At 37.7% G+C, this 19,930-nt stretch overlaps 1 protein-coding gene across 1 annotated transcript in view; it reads left to right on the top strand.

The window, feature by feature from the left end:
- The window catches only part of LOC120067035 (DNA-directed RNA polymerase V subunit 1), a 44,305-nt gene extending 25,706 nt beyond the window's left edge, over nucleotides 1-18,599 (top strand). The window contains exons 14-19 of the mRNA XM_039018409.1: nucleotides 12,319-12,593; nucleotides 13,989-14,162; nucleotides 14,288-14,428; nucleotides 14,528-16,380; nucleotides 16,774-16,888; nucleotides 17,740-18,599. Of these exons, the coding sequence (XP_038874337.1) occupies nucleotides 12,319-12,593; nucleotides 13,989-14,162; nucleotides 14,288-14,428; nucleotides 14,528-16,380; nucleotides 16,774-16,888; nucleotides 17,740-18,012 (2,831 nt within the window). The 3' untranslated portion in view covers nucleotides 18,013-18,599. The remainder of the gene's footprint in view (nucleotides 1-12,318; nucleotides 12,594-13,988; nucleotides 14,163-14,287; nucleotides 14,429-14,527; nucleotides 16,381-16,773; nucleotides 16,889-17,739) is intronic.
- The last annotated feature ends 1,331 nt before the right edge of the window (nucleotides 18,600-19,930 follow it).

Here is a 19,930-nt window from a genome sequence, read left to right as displayed (position 1 = left end):
ACCCACAAGTATTTTGAGAGTATGGATGTGTCTTTTTTGGAAAATCAACCATTTTTTAGCCTAAATTCTCTTCCAAGGGAGACATCTAACCTTGAAGATAATTTTTGGGACACTTTACCTCTCCTGAACATCAGTGGTCACGAAATTATGAGTTCTAGTTCTTCGATGCCAAGTGTAGAGAGTTTTTCTTTAGGAAGAGACACTAGAAACTGACTCAACTAGTAAAAATCCTGAACTTCAGGTTAAACTTGACTCAAAGAGATCGAGGTCAGACAGTTGACTTATCACAGGACCAATCTAATGCTTTGATGAATGATCCTGAAGATCCAAATATTAGACACTCTACTCCTATTTCTCCTAGTTCTTCATCTTCTCACAATCCTTTAATGTCTTTGATCTTGATATTCCAATTGCCCATAGGAAAGGTACTCGTAAATGTACCAAATATACCATTGCAAACTATCTTTCTTTAAATAGATTGTCTGACTATCATAAAGCCTTCACATTTAAACTAACCTATTTGTTCCAAGGAATATATAGGAGGCCCAAAATGATTTGAATTGGAAATCATGTTAGACCTCCTATCAAGCATGTGTACAAGAGGAATGGCAAAAGAGGAATTACATCAGCTGACTGTTAGGGGAGGACCATGGGTTCTTTTTGGCTGAAAGGGTTGTGGTATTTTGGGGAGGGGTATAAAATCTTTTTGTTGGGATTAGGGTTAGTTATCTTGTCTATTCTTTGAATAGTGTATTTGGAAGAAGAGTTTTCCTCTCTTGGTCGGTATTCTTGCCGGAGGACTACTATTTTGGTTGTTTGTAGCTCACTGAGAGCTTGTTTTCTGTGTTAATATATAAGATGTTAAGGTGTGAACCTTACAAGTGGTATTAGAGCCACCGAAAAACCTGGGGAAGTGGAAGAAAATGATGCAGAAGCAGATGGAGGAACGCTTGAAGGCGACAGAGAACGACATTGGGCTTATCAAGCAGGAACTACAGCCTGCCGCCGGTCTTGGAGAAATCGGTGGAAAAAATCCAAGTTATGTTAACAGAGATGTATGCGAAGCACCAATCCGCCCAGGAAGCGTCGGAGGTGACCGGTACGTCCATGGGAAAAAGGAAAATGAGGCCAGAAGAAGAATAGGAGGGGGTTAGAGAAGATGGAGAAGGGGAATCGGCTCAGAGGAAAGAAAACAGTGAGGGGCCGGAGCAGATTAAGTTAAAAAAACTGGAAATGCCGGTTTTCAATAGAGAAGACCTTGATGGATAGTTCTTTAGGGCAGAGCACTATTTTCAGTTGCATTTGCTGACTGAGAAAGAGAAGCTGAAAATAGCCGTCGTATGGAAGGCAAGGCATTGAACTGGTACTGGTGGGCAGGGAATCGGAGGAAATTTAAATTGTGGAAGGAGCTTAAGGAGGGGATTTTCATACGTTTATGGTCAAGGGAGCGAGGGACACCGTGCACCCGGTTTTTGGCCATCAAACAAGAGGATCGGTTGTGGAGTACCTCCAACGCTTCGAAGAGCTGTCTGCTCCATTGTCATATTTGCCAGAGGAGGTGCTGATCAACATGTTCACAAATGGATTGGATCCATGATCCGTACGGAGGTTTTTGCAATGAGATCTGTGGGCCTGGAGGAGATGATGGATGCGACCCAACTTGTGGAGGATAGGATTGATGTGGCTGGACGACCCAACTTTTGGGGAGCGGTATAAAATCTTTTTTGTTGGGATTAGGGTTAGTTATTGTTAAAAAATAAAGAATAGGTAAGAGAAGAACAACAAGATTACGTGGAAACCCTAGTATAGGGAGAAAAACCACGATAGACACTAATTTTTATTATTTGATTCTAATACACAAAGTACAAGAGAATAGGCCAAATAAATAGACTAGTGGGAAGCCCTAGGGTACACACAATTACTAAAATGGCCCTAGGGTTACAAGCTGCTTTTTCGACACTCCCCCTCAAGTTGGGGTGTAAATATCAATAAGACCCAACTTGCTGACACAGTAATCAAAACTTTGTCTCAGTAATCCTTTTGTGAGCACATCTGCAATTTGCTGATTTGAGGGAACATAAGGAATGCATATACTTCCGTTGTCAAGTCTTTCCTTGATGAAGTGCCGGTTGATCTCAATGTGTTTTGTTCTATCATGCTGAACAGGATTATTTGCAATACTTATTGCTGCCTTATTGTCACAAAACAGTTTCATTAGGAGCTCATTGTCTTGATGAAGATCTGACAACACTTTTATCAACCATATCTCTTCACATATCCCTAAACTCATGGCTTGATACTCAGCTTCTGCACTACTTCTGGCCACAACTCCCTGTTTCTTGCTCCTCTAGGTCACAAGATTACCCCAAACAAATGTGCAATACCCTGATGTTGATTTTCTATCAACAACAGACCCTGCTCAATTAGAATCAGTGTAGGCTTCAATGAAGCGTTTATCAGACTTTTTGAACATTAACCCCTTACCTGGTGTACCTTTCAGATATCAAAGGATGCTTTCAACTGCTATCATGTGTTCTTCACAAGGAGCCTGCATAAACTGACTGACGACACTCACTGCATATGAAATATCAGGTCTTGTATGAGATAAGTATATCAATTTCCCAACTAACCGCTGATACCTTTCTTTATTGACCGGAACATTGTTACTAGTATTTCTGAGCTTTGAATTATATTCAACTGGGGTATCAGCAGGTTTGCACCTAGTCATTTCTGTTTCCATTAGAAGATCAATCGTGTATTTCCGTTGGGACACTGAGATTCCGTCCCTAGACCGGGCTACTTCCATTTCGAGAAAGTATCTTAACTTCCCAAGGTCTTTAATTTTAGACTCTTTAGCCATCTTTGCTTTGAGTTTCACAATTTCAACATCATCATCACCAGAGAGCACAATATCGTCAACGTACACAATGAGAACTGCTACCTTCCCTAAAGTTGACTTCTTTGTAAAAAGTGTATGATCTGAGTGCTCTTGGGTATACTCTTGTTCTTTGACAAAGGTGGCAAATCTGTCAAACCAGGCTCTTGGAGACTGTTTCAACCCATATAGCGACTTTCTCAGTCGGCAGACTCGCTGTTTGAACTGATCTTCAAATCCAGGAGGAGGATTCATGTAGACTTCCTCCTCAAGTTCTCCATTAAGAAAGGCATTCTTTACATCCAGTTGATGCAAAGGCCAATCTTTGTTAACTGCAACTGATAGCAATACTCGGATAGTATTGAGTTTAGCTACGGGAGAGAATGTCTCGGAGTAATCTCCCCCAAAGGTTTGAGTAAACCCTTTGGCAACTAACCTGACTTTGTACCGATCAACAATCCCATCTGACTTGTACTTTATAGTGAAAACCCATTTGCACCCAACTGTCTTGTGTCCTTTAGGTAGGATAACCTAATCCCACGTTCCATTTTTCTCCAGAGCTTTCATCTACTCCATAACAGCAGCCTTCCAAACTTCAGTTCCCATTGCTTCCTGTATGTTACTCGGTATCACCCCTGCATCTAAACTAGTGGTAAAGGCCCTGAATTCAGATGACAGGTTACTGTATGTCATGTAACTATGCATGGGGTACCTTGTACATGACCGAATACCTTTCTTCAGGGCTATTGGAAGATCAAGAGAAGCATCATATTCCTTCAAACTATCAGAATATCCATTGTGATCATTAGTCTCCTCTTCTTGTTTCTCATCTTTAGAAATCATACATTTTTCACTATTATCTTTAGTATCACTCACATTTTCTAGAGCTGTGTATGAATCGTCATTCACTGTTGTCTTCCCATCTGCTATAGTGGTGCTGTCGGCACCTTTCCCTCCTTTTTCCTCTCTGCACTCGTTAGTACAAGTATCAATCTCATTAATTTCAGGAATATATGTACCTGATGTCGGGTTTGACTCATGGATCGGAGCCGGAGATGCAACAGGTGACGCTGCTTCCTTCCTGAGATTCTTCCTATAGTATGTTATCCATGAGACTTGATTGGTAGGAAGGACAGGACCAACATGTTCGGGAATAGGGGCAGACTCCCAAGGGAATTGTATATGTGGACCAGTTAGTCTCTTCACTAGAGGTCTCCCCCTGAAGATGGCTAACAGGGAAGAAGGGTTGATCCTCAAGGAAGGTGATATCCATGGAAACAAAATATTTGCTAGAGGATGGGTGGTAACATTTATACCCGCGTTGATGGAGTGGATACCCAACAAAGACGCACTTTTGAGCACGAGGGATAAATTTTGTGCGGTTTGGACCATAGGAGTGAACAAAGGCAACACAGCCAAAAACTCGAAGTGGTACATCGGAGACTAAATGAGTCGTAGGGTAGGACTCTTTTAAACAGTCTAAGGGGTTTTGAAAATTGAGGACCCGGGAAGGCATTCGGTTGATTAAGTGAGCAGCAGTAAGGATGACATCACCCTATAGGTAAGACGGGAGTGATGTGGATAGCATTAAGGACCTAGCAACTTCCACCAAATGACGATTTTCCCTCTCTGCTACCCCATTTTGTTGGGGAGTGTAGGCACACGAACTCTGATGGATAATCCCTTTGGAAGCAAGAAACTCTTGGAAGGAAGTGTTAAAGAATTCCCGCCTATTGTCACTTCTCAAAATACCAATCCTGGCATTAAATTGTGTTTCCACAGTGGCATAAAATTGCTGGAATACAGATAACACCTTGGACTTATCAGTGAGAAGAAAGACCCAAGTAAGCCGAGTGTGGTCGTCTATAAAAGTGACAAACCAGCGTTTCCCTGTGGAGGTTGTGGTTGGTGAGGGACTCCAAGCATCACTGTGGACTAAGGTGAAGGGTTTGGATGGTTTATAGGGCTAGGAGTGGAAGGAGACACGACTCTGTTTGGCACAAATACACACTTCACACTTTAAAAGAGACACATTAATATTGCGAAATCAATGCGGAAATAAGTGTTTCATGTACTGAATGTTCGGATGCCCTAAGCGGTAATGCCATAACAGAAAATCATTCTCAGAGGTAGAAAAATTTAAGGAGACAAGGCTAGTCCTATAATCATTCCTAGAGGAAACATCATCAGTTAGGAAGTAGAGTCCCCCATCGTTCCGGGCAGTGCCAATTGTCGTCCCCGAGCTTAGATCCTGAAATAAAACAGAGTCGGGTGAAAAAACTGCCTGACAATTCAAATCTCTTGTAATCTTACTGATGGATAATAAATTATATGAAATTTTAGGAACATGCAAAACGTCCCGCAGAACCAAACCCTCAAACGGAGATAAATCCCCTTTTCCTACAACAGGTGCGAACGACCCATCTGTAATCCTAATTCGTTCGTTACTAGCACTTGGATAATATGAGAGAAATTGATCAGAGGTACTAGTAAGATGATTCGTCGCCCCTGAGTCAACAATCCAAGGTTTTTTACCGTTCACACTAACAAGACCAAAAAACTGTATATTTCCTAACTGGACGATAGTACTGATTCCAACTGTACTCAGGCTGGTCGTACTGTCAACTGAAGAAAAACCATGCAGGATATTTGTAGTGGGTAAAATAGGGAAAGAATTTACCGGGTTTTCATCTGGGTATTGAGTCGAGCTACTATGATTGGGCGCGACTGGAAAAAAAGTTCCTACGGACGGCTGGACAGAGGCAGAAGCAGACGTGAAAGCTGGACTCAATCCGCCAGCTGGGTAGGAGATTGAACGATCGGCACGAGCGGCGCGACCGGCGTGGACGAAGGGCTCGACAGCAATCCACCGGCGCGGCTCAGCCCGATCGAGCGTCTCTGATCGACGTTGTTTCTGTCTGGAACGATGTGGACGGTGCGATCGAGAGTTTCTGATCATCGAAGGTAGCTTCAATCTGGAACAAACCAGTCGATCCTCCTTCGTGCAGCGGCTGGAACATCTCTGCAGGGTTAAATCTCTCCTTTACCGGCGGCGACTGGACGTGGGTGGTGGCTGAGATCAGTTGTGGTAGGGCGGCTTGGAGATACTCCTTCATATCCGCCTGAATGGCTGCCTATATGTCAATGCTCGGAGTTCCATCGATGACGGCTAGGGTTTCGTAACTTGGCTCTGATACTATGTTAAAAAATAAAGAGTAGGGAAGAGAAGAACAAGATTACATGGAAACCCTAGTACAGGGAGAAAAACCACGATAGACACTAATTTTTATTATTTGATTGTAATACACAAAGTACAAGAGAATAGGCCAAATAAATAGACTAGTGGGAAGCCCTAGGGTACACACAATTACTAAAATGCCCCTAGGGTTACAAGCTACTTTTTCGATAGTTATCTTGTCTTTTCTTTGAACAGTGTATTTGGAAGAGGAGTTTTCCTCTCTTGGCCAGTATTCTTGTCGGAGGACTGCTATTTTGGTTGTTTGTGGCTCACTGAGAGCTTGTTTTCTGTGTTAGTATATAAGAAGTTAAGGTGTGAACCTTACAAATTAGCAGCAATGGAAGAGATTAATGCATCGAAACAAAATTGCACTGGGACATAGTTGAACTACCAAAAGATAAGAAAACAATGGGATGCAAATGAGTGTTCATTGTAAAATGTAAAGCTGATGGTAATATTGAAAGGTACAAGGCCAGATTGGTTGCCAAGGGGTTCACTCAGACCTATAGAATTGATTATCAAGAAACATTTACTCCAGTTGCTAAAATTAATTCTATCAGAATTCTGTTATCTGTTGCAGTTAATTTTGGTTAACCTCTTTATCAACTTGATGTTAAGAATGCCTTTCTTAATGGGGACCTTGAAGAAGAGGTATTTATGGACTTGCCACCTGGTTTTGAGGTGAATCTTAGGGTTAACAAAGTATACAAGTTAAAGAAATCATTATACGGCCTTAAACAATCTCCTAGAGCATGGTTTGAATGTTTTGGAAAGGCAATCATGAGCTATGAATTCAGTCAAAGCCAAGCTGATCATACTATGTTCTATAGCAAGATGGTTGTTTTGATAGTGTTTGTTGATACTATCATACTTATAGGTAATGATGAGACAGGATTGAATATCTTGAAGAAAAAACTTGCTAGTGATTTCCTAATCAAGGACTTGGGAACCTTAAAATATTTCCTAGGCATGGAGTTCGCCAAGTTTAAAAGTGGTATTCTTGTCAACCAAAGGAAGTATATTCTTGACCTACTGAATGAGCCAGGTTTACTTGGTTGCAAGATAGTAGAAACTCTCATTGAGCAGAATTTAAAATTAGTAGTTGCAACTGAAAAAGAGGTAAAAGAAAAAGAAAAGTATCAGAAACTTGTGGAGAGACTCATATACTTCTCTCACACACGTCTTTACATTGCTTTTGCAGTTAGTATGGTAAGTCAGTTCATGCATGCTCCCAGATTAGTTCAATTTGAAGCCGTTTATAGAATCTTGAGATATTTGAAAGGTACTTCAGGAAAAAGGTATATTATTTAAGAAGCATAACCACCTACATGTTGAGGTTTACATTGATGCTGATTAGGTAGATAGTACGACTGATAGAAGATCCACTTCGGGTTATTGCTCTTTTGTTGGGGGAAATCTAGTTAAATCTAGTACGATTGATAAAAAACAAAGTGTGGTTACTAGAATTAGTGGTAAAGCATAATGTAGGGCGTTAGTCCATGGCATTTGTGAGGTTATATGGATAAAAAGACTATTGGAAGAATTGAAATTCTCTTAGACAATGTCCATACGCATTTATTATGATAACAACTTAGCAATGTCTACTGCCTACAAACCAATCCTTCATGATAGGACGAAACATATTTAAGTTGATAAACACTTCATAAAAGAGAAGATTGATGCAGGAATAATATGCATTTCCTTCCTTCCGACAACAGAGCAAATTGTAGATGTGTTAATTAAAGGTCTTCTAGTGCGGCAATTCAACAAGTTGATTGACAAGCCGACCATGAATGATATTTTCAAACCAGCTTGAGGGGGAGTGTTGAATATTTTTTTTTTTGTGAAATTCTCCATTGTATTATATTTGCTGTAATTTATTCTTTCCTTATTTGTAATTTGGTGTTTCTTCTATTTAAAAAACCCTTTCCTTCCGAGAGAAATAAGAAAAAAAATATTTTGCTATATTTCTTTCCTTATTTTGCATTTATTTATTTTTTCTATTTATATGTTAGTTAAATTTATATTTTAAAATTTTTCAATATGACTCATATTATTTTGATTTTCAAATTTAAAATTTTCAATATGTATATTTAAATATTATTTTGAATTTTAAAATTTTCAATATGCATGTTTATTTATTATTTTATATTTATAGTACATTTGAATCCGGTTAGAATTTACAAAAATTGTGTTCACTAAGGCATTCATTTAGCTTCAAGTTAATAATTTACAACCACGACATTTACATAATATTATAATTGAGTTGGATTTGAGTCGACGTCATTTAAGACAAATGACCGAAGTAAAAAATAATATTCCATTTCAAATTTGAGCAATATTGAAAAAGATAGAAACAATAATCGTATCATTGTTGTTAGTTTTGTATTAATTTTGTGTTAGAAATTATTAGTATTCAATAATATAATTTTTTATAATATTTTAATGCTTGTTATATATATTTTTTATTTTACATAATTAAATTATATTTAAACTATAAGGTAAAGAAAAAAAAGTAAGAAAAAATAATACAAGAAACAAGAAATAGTTAATAAGTTATGAAATAAGATTCTATTCAAGAAACAAGAAACAAAAATAGTTATCAAACATATTCCCATTTCTAGTTTTTAGAAAACAGGAAATGAGAAAATGGGAATATTATCAAACGGCCCTTATAGGCTGAACAGGAACATTTACAAAGAAATAACAAGCCAAATGGTTGAATCCCAAGATCTAAACTTCAGCTCGCATGTTTGTTTGGGCTTCTTTATTTATTATTATTATTATTTTTTTGGTAGGTTTGTGTATTCTTTCTTTTTCTTTCTTGACTAGAGTCCATTTTTTTCATCAACTTTTTTTTCACACGTGAAAAGTAATCTATTTCTCTCCCCTAAATAATTTAACTTCATAGCTTTGCAAGTATTTTTTACGCTCAATTTTGTACTTCGTAAATATTTTTATGCTTTAAAAATTTGAGTCTTTACGTAATTTGTAATGGCTACAAATAATGTTTATTATGTGTAATGAGTTTTGGTTTTTTTTCCTTAATTCCTATTGTCTTTTGGCATATATATATATACGGAAACACAAACCTTTGATACAATCTTCTTCTTTGCACGTTATTGATATCGCCAAGGGTTCTGAAACACAACCTACAATCATTTCATGTTTTTGTACTTTCAATCCTGGTTTAAAGGAATTGTACGCATCTTCATCGTGAGGGTTTTGCAACCCTTTGTCTGGGACTTCTTTCATGTCGTCATAGTTCCCATTGACACTCATATATTCCCCTTTGATTGGATCTTTTTACAAGATATTATCCTCAATTGGAATGCCTTTATATATCCTTTGTAATTTATTTTGAGTGGTTGATCGTTAAATTTTCTTGCTTTCTTTTGTCACTTTCACTTTTTCTCGTTAAATTTTCTTGCTTTCTTTTGTCACTTTCACTTTTTCACTCCCTGTGGAGTTTTTATTTGAGCATTGGTCTCTTTTCATTTTTTAAATGTGAAGTTCGATATCTTGTTTAAAAAAAGGACAATTTATTTGATAATTCCAAGAGAGTGGGGCAATAGTTGAGAAATCTATCCGTCAAGATGGTTCTTATTATGATTTGGGATGTTGAGAATGAAGAAAAAAAAACGCAAAGAAAAGAACTTCTTGCCGTTTTCAAAAAAGAAAAAAAAAAACCTCTAGCCTCTTGGTGACAGATTGAAAATTGATAAACCTTTATTTATTTGTTATTTTGAGCTTGAAATGAGATCTGGAATTAAAGGTAAATGGATGGAATTTTATCAGTCAACAGAAGGGAATTTGATTCCAAATTGTAAAAGAAGTGCTTCTTCTCTAAGCTGGTGGAGTAGCCCTGATTCGTTCTTTTGTGAGCGGTATCCTAATTTATTATTTCTCCCTTTATAGAGCCCATGCTTGGTTTGCAAGAATATCGAGAAGTTTATGGGTAATTTCCTCTGGGAAGGGGTGGACGAGGAAAAAGGGGTGCATTTAGTTAGGTGGGAGGTCCTTGGGAACCCTATGAACGTGGGGGGATAGAAAAGGACAACTTCGGTGGCTAAATGGCGTTGGTGTTTTCCTCTTCAGTCTAGAGCTCTTTGGCACAAGTATGATCCTCATCCTTTTGAGTGACTGTGGAGTGGGTTTAAATGCACTTATCAGAACTTGTCGAAGGAAATTTCTTATGAGCTCGCTTCTTTCTCCCACATGGTCCATTGTGTGCTGGGAGAGGGGAATAATACATATTTTTGGGAAGATCGGTGGTGGAGGATAGACCCCTTTACTCTACAGTTTCCTGTCTAAATCATTTATCTTCCCTTAAGAAGTTGTTTTGTAACTGATTTTCAAGTTTAGTTAGGGAGCTTGATGTTTGGAGTTCCAACCCTTTGGAGGAATACTCCTGTAAGTCATTCTTTCGTTTCTTATTGGACCCTTCCCTTGATAGTGAATTTGTTTTTTCTCCTCTCTAGAGAATTAGGAAGATCCCTAAGAAGCTTAAGTTCTTTGTCTGCCGATTTGAACAAGTTAACACTATGGATTTGCTTTTGAGGAAGTTGCCATCGCTAGTTTCCTCTTTTTATTTTTTTCATTCTCTATTGGAAGACAGAAGAAGACTTGAATCACATTATTTGGAGACATAAGTTTGCGAGATCTATTTGGAATCACATTATTTGGAGACGTAAGTTTGCGAGATCTATTTGGAATTAATTCTTTCAGACGTTCGGCTTCTTGCTAGCCCGTCATAGGGACACTGATATGATCAGATAGTTCTTTTTCCATCCACCTTTTAATTGTTGGGTGAAGGTCTTTTTCGTAGCTTCAACTTTTGTTTGCAAATTCCTCAAGTGTTAGACAAAGATATTAAAAGGTTCTTATGTTCATGGTTAAATTTCTATATGGGTGTATTTGTTGTTTCGTACTTTTTCTTTTTCACCCACTTTTGGATTTTGGAGTTTTTATTTCTTGAACATTTATTCTTTTTCTGAGAACAAGAGCATGAAAACGATTGGACATGGACACTGTGATACATTAATCTCTAAAACGTATGACACAAACACGTTGGGATACTATATATATGTGTGTGCGTGTGTATATATACACATACTTACATATATTTATGTGTATATATACATATATATTAGTACTTCTCGATAGATAAAACACGTTTAAAATCTTAAAAGATATTGAAAGATTTAGTTGGTTATGACTGGAGAAAGAATATACCATCTTAATGCTTTACAATTAATCAATATATAAGGATTTAGTCTATAAGAAAATCTCTATTTTCTCCCCATGATTTTTAGGGCATTGGCCTTGTTTTGGCTACGCATATGGGTTGTAGAGAGGTGATTGATGAGTTACTTCTCCACCCCTCTTTCATGAGACAGGGTGTTTTTTGTGGGAGCTGGGTTGTGTTGTTTTGTGGGGTGTTTGGGGTGATGAAGTTTAATGCTTCGTCATGGACCTCAGTGGCGAAGCTTTTTTGTAATTATTATTTAGGTCAAGGCATTGTGTGTGTTCTTTCTGTGGGTGTTTTTTGTTGTTCGCACTTGTATTCTTTATTTTTTCTCAATGAAGACCTAACTACTACTACTAATAATAATAATAGAGAAACGATTTAATTTAATATCTCAGTGTATATAACTATGAGATCCATGACAAAAAAAAAAGACCAAATTCATAGTTTCACCTATGAAAGTTATCCTTGAGTTACTACTTTACTTGAATAGGATCTATTCTGTATCCTTGAGTCTGAAGTCTAAAAATATTGTTGAGTTCCACAAGACATGTGAGAACAACCAAAGCACCCAGTGATTCAATATTCTAAGTAGGTCCATCTCTTAACTTCTCGACTCCACGAACAAGTGCCAATGCTGCTTCCATTTCGGAACTCAGATTATTGAGAAATGCTCGGTACCTCCTAATTGAATTAACTTCAATCACTAAGGAGATGGAGCTTAACCTCTAAATTTTAAACGTTGAACCAGAAAAGAACAAAATTAATATTCTCGTTACATTAATTCAATGAAGAGGCTTCTTTTCTTTTTTAAGAAAAGAAAAATTAATCTGCATCAAAATATAGAGAGAGTGCATTAAATAGTTTAAATGAGTAAAGTTTATTCATATCTGAATATTTGTAAGTTTGCTTGAAAACCATCCTTTTTTCCGACAACCTTTTTCATCAATTCAATAGGTGACCCTCGGATCAGTTCTGCAAATGTGATCTGGATTAGTCCAGATTCAACCAGCTGGCAAAAAAATCCTTCCAGGTGGCAGGATGGTGAACTAGCGTTGGATGTCTGTCTGGAAAAATCGGCAGTGAAACAAAATGGTGATGCTTGGAGGAATGTGCTGGACTGTTGCCTACCTGTTATTCACTTGATTGATACCAGAAGATCAGTTCCTTATGCCATCAAACAAGTTCAGGATCTGCTTGGCATTTCATGTGCTTTTGATCAAATGATCCAGGTATGATGAATACATGCTCCTTTTTGTCCCAATAAAGTAATTCAATTGAAACCTTTTTCTGTAGTGTAATTTTTGGATCAGCCCAATGAAACTTTCTCAAGGGAGAACGCATTTCTTTGTTCTACTCTAGTACACTCAAGAGAGTATGCCCAAACATAAGAAATTTCTATACCCAAACAATCAATCCCTTTTATGTTATCTCGAGTAGGAAACTGACCAATTTGAAACAACTCATATAGTGATATAGATACTCTCATTATTCCCTTCCATCTACCGAATTATTACCCCAATTTTCTCAGCAACCAAAATAATACCCATAACTTACGTTAAAGTATAATCACTCACAAAATCCCCCAAAGCCCAAAATCAAGATCTCCCATAAAATCTGTGCAAAATGATAAATTACCAAATACAAAAGAGGTGACAAGGGAATATAATCTTTAGGAACCTTCTGCATTGACCCCAACAAATAGGCTACTTTGAAGTGTTGAAGGATCAACAAAATCTGTCTCTATAAATTTTAGTAATGCTTATGTTTTTATTTTTTTATTTCTTTTCCTCCCACTAGTTGTGCTTAAAATTCTAACCCAAATTCTCAAAGGGTCTCCCTTTATGTGTATTAAAGGGGGACACTTTTTTTTATAGAAGTTTTTACTTGAACCTTTGGTCATAAAGGGTGACACATTTTTTTCTATAGGACTTTTTACTTGAACCATTATAACATGACCAAATCAGTTATTGGAAACAAGAGTTTTCAGATACTAGATTGAGTGGTATTTTTTGTTTCTTTCTTTCTTTCTTTTTTTTTTTTTTTTTTTTTTTTTTTTTTTAGAGAAACAACTTTTAGTTAGAAAAAAATGAAAGCGTATACGGGCATTCAAAAAACGAAGCCCACAAAAAGAGACATTCCTTTACAAGAAGGGACTCTAGCTATGCAAAACAATGCTTATAAAATAGTTACAAAAGGTCATCAAAATCGAAGCCCACAAAGAAACATGATAGCAAACAAGAGACCAAACCTCACGAAGGTCCTTTTCCCACCCTCTAAAAGTCTTATTTTTCTTTGTTTCTTTGTTAATTCAGGGATGATATTGAACCATTTACTTAGGTTGACTATTTTTCTTTCTTTCTCTCTAGATATCATTAAGGAAATGGCATTTGGAAGTTAGACGGGATAGATCTTCCAATTGAAAGATATATACTAAGGTTGTAGGCTTTACATGTATTTTCCAGTGGAAGTCAGCTTTTTTTAATTGTGTATAACTATGGTGCTTGTTTCGTTCTAGCTAAAACTTCCAAAAAATGGTAAATACCTGCATTGTAGGTGACTTGATAATAAATAGGTAAATGACAAATGTCGAAGAAAATGATATATAAGATGGTTTATATGCACAGCGGCTTTCAAAGTCAGTGTCAATGGTTTCAAAAGGTGTTCTTGGAGATCATCTCATTCTGCTGGCAAACAGTATGACATGCACAGGAAATATGATTGGCTTCAATTCAGGTGGATATAAAGCATTATCTCGTGCACTGAACATCCAAGTACCATTTACAGAAGCAACTTTGTTTGTAAGTCCTCTCTCTCTCTTACTCTCTCTGTCTGTATCTCAATACGAGATTGAGCTTTATTTTCCTTTTTTTTATTAATTGTTGATACACTGCCGGTCATATAATCTTGCTCTATGGATTTACAGACACCAAGAAAATGTTTCGAGAGAGCTGCTGAGAAATGTCATAAGGATTCTTTATCAAGCATAGTGGCCTCCTGTTCTTGGGGTAAACATGTTGCTGTTGGTACAGGATCAAGGTTTGACATCCTTTGGGACCAAAAAGAGGTACTGATCAATTATTATTATTATAATTATTGTTTTTGTTCCTTCAAAGATCTTTTTTATGGTTCAACTCATTCACGCACCTTTTCTTCCCTGTTCCAGTTAGGATGCAAACAAGATGATGTTGTGGATGTTTATAACTTTTTACACATGGTGAGAAGTAGTAAATCAGAAGAGCCAACGTCTGCATGCCTAGGTGAAGAGATTGAGGATATAATGGTAGAAGATGAATATGGTGAGTTGACTCTGTCCCCAGAGCCTTTGACTTCTGAGAAGCCAGTTTTTGAAGACAGTGCTGAATTTGAACACTGTTTGGATAATTATCCTGGAGAATCAAAGTGGGAAAAAGCTCCATCTCTTGGGGCTGTTTCCACTGGTGGTGGGCAGTGGGAAAATAATGAAAATGGGAAGGCTACTAACTCGTCCGATGACAATGACTGGTCTGGATGGGGGAGAAAAGCTGAACCTGATGTGGCCAATACAAATGCCCAAGAGAATACTTCAAACTCTGCTTGGGATACTACGCCAAGTTGGGGAAATAAAGCTACTAATACTTCAAACGACAATGACTGGTCAAATTCTGGTACAAAAGAAGTTGAACGGGATTCCTTTACTTCCATGGAGAAAACTCCAAAATCTGGAGGTTGGGATACTGCATCTACTTGGGGGACAAAAACAAAAGATGTAGATGGCTTTAAAGGTGACACAGCGCCAGAAAAATCAAATCTGTGGTCTGGTTTGCAGAACGAGAAAGCTGAAACACAAGATGCCTTCCATAAAAAGGTTGAGATGACCTCTAAATCTAGGGGATGGGAAGATAAGGCTTGGTCAAGAGGAAGTTCTAAAACAGAAGATAATTGGTCTAGTCAGGTGAAGGATAAAGCTGAATCATTCCAGGTTCAGGTGCAAGAAGTTTCTTCCAAAACCAATGGCTGGGGTTCTGCAGGCAGTTGGAGAAAGAATTCTGGAGATGATCATCAATCTGAAGCAGGCTGGAACGATGGCCAGGCATCAATGGACCTAGATAAGGTGTCTGATAGATGGGATAGCAGGGCCACCGACAGGATGGAGAGCCAGCGGACATCTAGTTGGGGTTCTCAAACTGTTTGTGACTCGAAGGATAGCTTTCCATCCAAAGCCGTGGAGCATAGTGATGCAGTTCTCAATCATTCTTGGGATCAACATAAATCACCAGAGGCTTCCCAGGGATTTGGCAATGATGTCTGGGGGCAACAGAAATCACGGGAAGTTATAAAACCTTCACATGTTAACAATGAATCAAATCAACGTGGCTGGGGCTCCCAAATTGAGTCAAACGAAGGATCAGGTCATGGGTTTGATCAAGTTACCAGTGAGCATAAATCTTCTGACACAGGAGGTTGGGACTCTCAGGAGAAGATGGATAAGCCATGGGACAAACAGAAATCTACAGAGGCTTCACAAAGTTGGGGATCTCAGGAGAAGATGGATAAGCCATGGGACACACAGAAATCTACGGAGGCTTCACAAAGTTGGGGATCCCAAAATGACTCACTGGGTTCGTGGGGACAACCCCAGAGGGCAGCTGAAGAATTTAGTCGGGGATCTCAGGATGATTCAAATACACAATTTAGTCAACTGAAACCTCCAGAAACTTCATTAGGTTGGGAACAAAAATCACCGGAAGTTTCTCATGGTTGGGGTTCTCATAAAGAGTCTAGTGAACAGACAAGTTCACATGGATGGGATAAGAAGAATCAAGGGTCAAAAGGTTGGGGTGGAAATGCTGGGGAGTGGAAAAATAGGAAGAACCGTCCTCCGAAATCTCCTGGAGTTTTGAACGATGATTCTAATTTACGCGCAATATTTACTGCATCAGGACAACGGTTGGATATGTTTACAACTGAAGAACAAGATATTCTTGCAGATATTGAACCCATAATGCAATCTATCAGAAAAGTTATGCATCAATCTGGGTACATATTCTCTCTGAATGCTTTTCACTAAGGCACATTGGTTGCATTTAGTAATTTTGTTTTATTATAAATAGTAGATGTAAAGGATGGATCTGCTTATGAATGAACACATTCTTAGTTTGGTTGTAGTGGCCAGAGAAAATGATAGGGCTGAGGCAAAACCTTAGTATTTAATTGGAAATAAGATAAGGGGATTTTCTGATGAACAGTTTTTGTTTGTCCACTTGCTCATAAAGTCTACCAATGTTTTTGTCTCGTGAATAAAACAACTTTGGTGTTTCTTATGTTTTTTTCCTTAACATTGACACTGTGGTCCACCAATATGTAATTGACACTATTTCTTGAACATTTTCATTCTATTTAAATTTTCATTCATGAATATTTTGTGCGAAGGTACAATGATGGGGATCCATTGTCTGCTGAAGATCAGTCCTTCGTACTTCAAAGTGTATTCAACTTCCATCCTGACAAAGCTGCAAAAATGGGCGCTGGAATTGACCACTTCATGGTATATTTCTCAAACTGTTATTATTTTTTGAAGTTTATTATATATATATTTGTCCTCATGTGAAAAAAAAAATCTGAGCTGTAATACTATTGACAGTTGTTACCTTTATGCTGTTCCTTTTGTTTATTCAATCTTTGTCGTATCTCTCTATTTTGTCAATTGTTTGAAGCTTTTTGAATGCAAGGTGAAAGGATATTCTTGGTACTTAACATTTCTAAGCATCTTTTAGGCCAACTTCGTTTATGCAGAGTTTTTTATTTGGATTTCACCATCGTAGTCATTATAGAAGATATTTCTATGATGTTTGGTTCTATTCCACTCACATTCGCCTTTTTGAGATAATGGACGAACCTTTTGGCAAAAATGTTTCTTTCCTATTCTTTGAAGCATTTGATCGGAAATGATTTATAAAATTTTTAGAGGGATTGAGAGGTCTTGGGAGGTTGGTGTGGTCTCTTACTGAAGTTTGCCTCAACTCGAATGATTTGTGTAACTATTCTCTTGGTCTTATAATTTTGAGTCGGAGCTCTTTTTTTATATTGTTAGCACATTAGGTTTTGTTCTGGGCCCTTTTTGTATTCATTCACTTTCTCTTAAAAGCTAAGTTTGTATGCAATCATCATCATCATGTAACTTTTAGATGATGCTTAAACCCTTTCGACCTTGCCATGTGAAGAGTCAAGCAGTACTTCTGTATTTTTAATTTGGCAACTGGATGCTGGCACTGTGGTGGATTTATTTGGAAGTTGATTGCACCTTAATCTTCATTCGTTATGGACCTTCCTACCATTTTCTGCAACGTAATGGACATTTGAGGATATCTTACGTTGTTTAGTGCTTGAACTTGGCAGGTTAGTCGGCACAGCAGTTTTCAGGAAAGCAGGTGTTTTTACGTTGTGACAACCGACGGCCATAAAGAGGACTTTTCATATCGTAAATGCCTTGATAATTTCATCAAAGGCAAGTATCCTGACCTGGCCGAAATGTTTGTGGCCAAGTACTTTAGGAAACCTCGTCCAAATAGAAACCGAGACCGGAACTCTGCATCTGAGGAAAATGAGAATAAAAACATTGGTGGAGAGCTGACTCCAATTCCAGAAGAATCTCAAAATGGCAGTCAATAATAGTGATGGTGTCTTGGCATTTGAATAGCTCAGGAACCAGCCCCTCTTCTATAATAGAGGTAAAAAATGATCACATTGTCTGGTATTTTGCCTTGTACATAGGAGGCATATGATTTTGTATTTTGTGGGGTCAACAAGAGGAAGAAATTTCCAGCTTTGTAGCAAGCCTCAGCTCCTTTTCCCCATATATATAAAAAGCAGTTCTCAGTTCATTGGTGTTTAACTTGTCCTGTTGCATTAGAAGTTGGTTAGGCTGTCTTCTTTTTATTAACTTGCTCTTCCAAAAATCAGTTCATTACTAATTTTCTTAGGCTCCCTCAATCCCAACTTCTCCTAAAGCCTTAAGAATTTGACTAGCAATTGAAAATGGCTCAACTGTTGTACTTGCTATACTGCTGTCTTGTTGCAATCCTTGCCTCCTATGGAAAAGCTTGTTTGTGTATGTTGAAGATTCAATGATTCTGACTCTGCAAAACAGTTGCCATCTGTATTGATAGTGGAAGTCCCACAAGATTTGTACATAGCCTGAAAACAAGATTTTTCTGATCAATTTCAATAGTAGACTAATTTTGAATTGAGCGCACCGATAAATATCTATATTGTTTGGTTTCATTTGTTATTGTCGTTTTAATGGCTGAATGCCAAAAGAAGGTTAAATCACCATCCGTGCTTAGTTTTGATATGAACTTTATAATTCTAAAATTTTCAGTCTGATCTACAATTTCGTTAAACTTTCTGGGCTAAATGTAAAATAGTTATACATCTTAAAGTGAGTTTGGCTTAGTGGTAATTGTCATGACGTGTTACCGTAGAGGTTGGTGATTTGATCCCTCATCCCACGCTCTTACTAAAATAAGATGTAAAATAGTTTTTCGTAGTAGCTAAGAGTTCTTGGATGTTATAGAGGAGTTGGTGTTCACTGTTCAAGAAAATTGTTAGCAGAAGAAAATTAGAAGATTTAGCTATAGGAAATGACATTTGGGGAGATTTTGGACAAATCATAACCGAAACTATAAATCCTAGAGGAAGATCAGAATGAGAACGAAAGTGATTGAGATTCTGAACCTTTTTTTTCTTTTTTTCTTTTTCTTTTTTAAAGTATTATTTGGGTCTATATACTTTCATATTTATTCTATTTTAATTTTGGTACTTTGAAAAGTCCTACTTTGGAAGCGAGAAATATCAAGATATAACATCACGTATCAAGCTTAAGTAGAGAATATTGACTCTTTTAGGGGATGTTTGACAACCAAGGAGAGTTGGGTTGAGATGGTATATGTTTGACGACCAACTTTAAATGTTGGTGGGTTGAGTTGGTTATTTTACCAACTCACACCAACTCTCTCCATTTCTCTCTCCCTCCAATGTTTTTAATGGTTCCACCCATCGGTCTCCTTTGGTGATTACCGCTACCACACTTCGGCGACATACTCTGATGACTACTTTCGGATGACCAACTCCAATGACTAACATTGAGCTCCGACAACTAATTTTGACAACCACCTTGGTATAAAAAAAACTCCGACTTCCACATTCGCACGACCAACTTCGATGAAGAACTCCGGATCCCACCAACCACCTTTGACGATAACTCTAGCGACTAACTCCAATGACTACCTTTGCACAAGCAACTTCGGCAATATATTCTGCCTACCACCTTTATGTGCCCAACTTTGACGACCGTTGATAAAAATAAAACGGTGGGTTTAATTACCCATCATTTTATCACTCTCATTTTCACCCGTTTTCCAATGCGTTTTCATCCCTCTTTCAACTTCCTCAATTACTTTGCCTCTCTTCACATTTACTTCCTTCTCTTATCTTTTGCCGCTTGGTTTGTCTTTCTCATTTTCTCTCCTTTTTCTATCTGGCTCGTATGAGTTTTATTTTTCCTTTTCTTTCTCAATTCCTTCTTTTT

The sequence above is a fragment of the Benincasa hispida genome, chromosome 12 (assembly GCF_009727055.1).
Source record: "Benincasa hispida cultivar B227 chromosome 12, ASM972705v1, whole genome shotgun sequence".
Classification (NCBI taxonomy): domain Eukaryota; kingdom Viridiplantae; phylum Streptophyta; class Magnoliopsida; order Cucurbitales; family Cucurbitaceae; genus Benincasa; species Benincasa hispida.
This window is presented reverse-complemented; position numbering and strand designations above follow the sequence as displayed.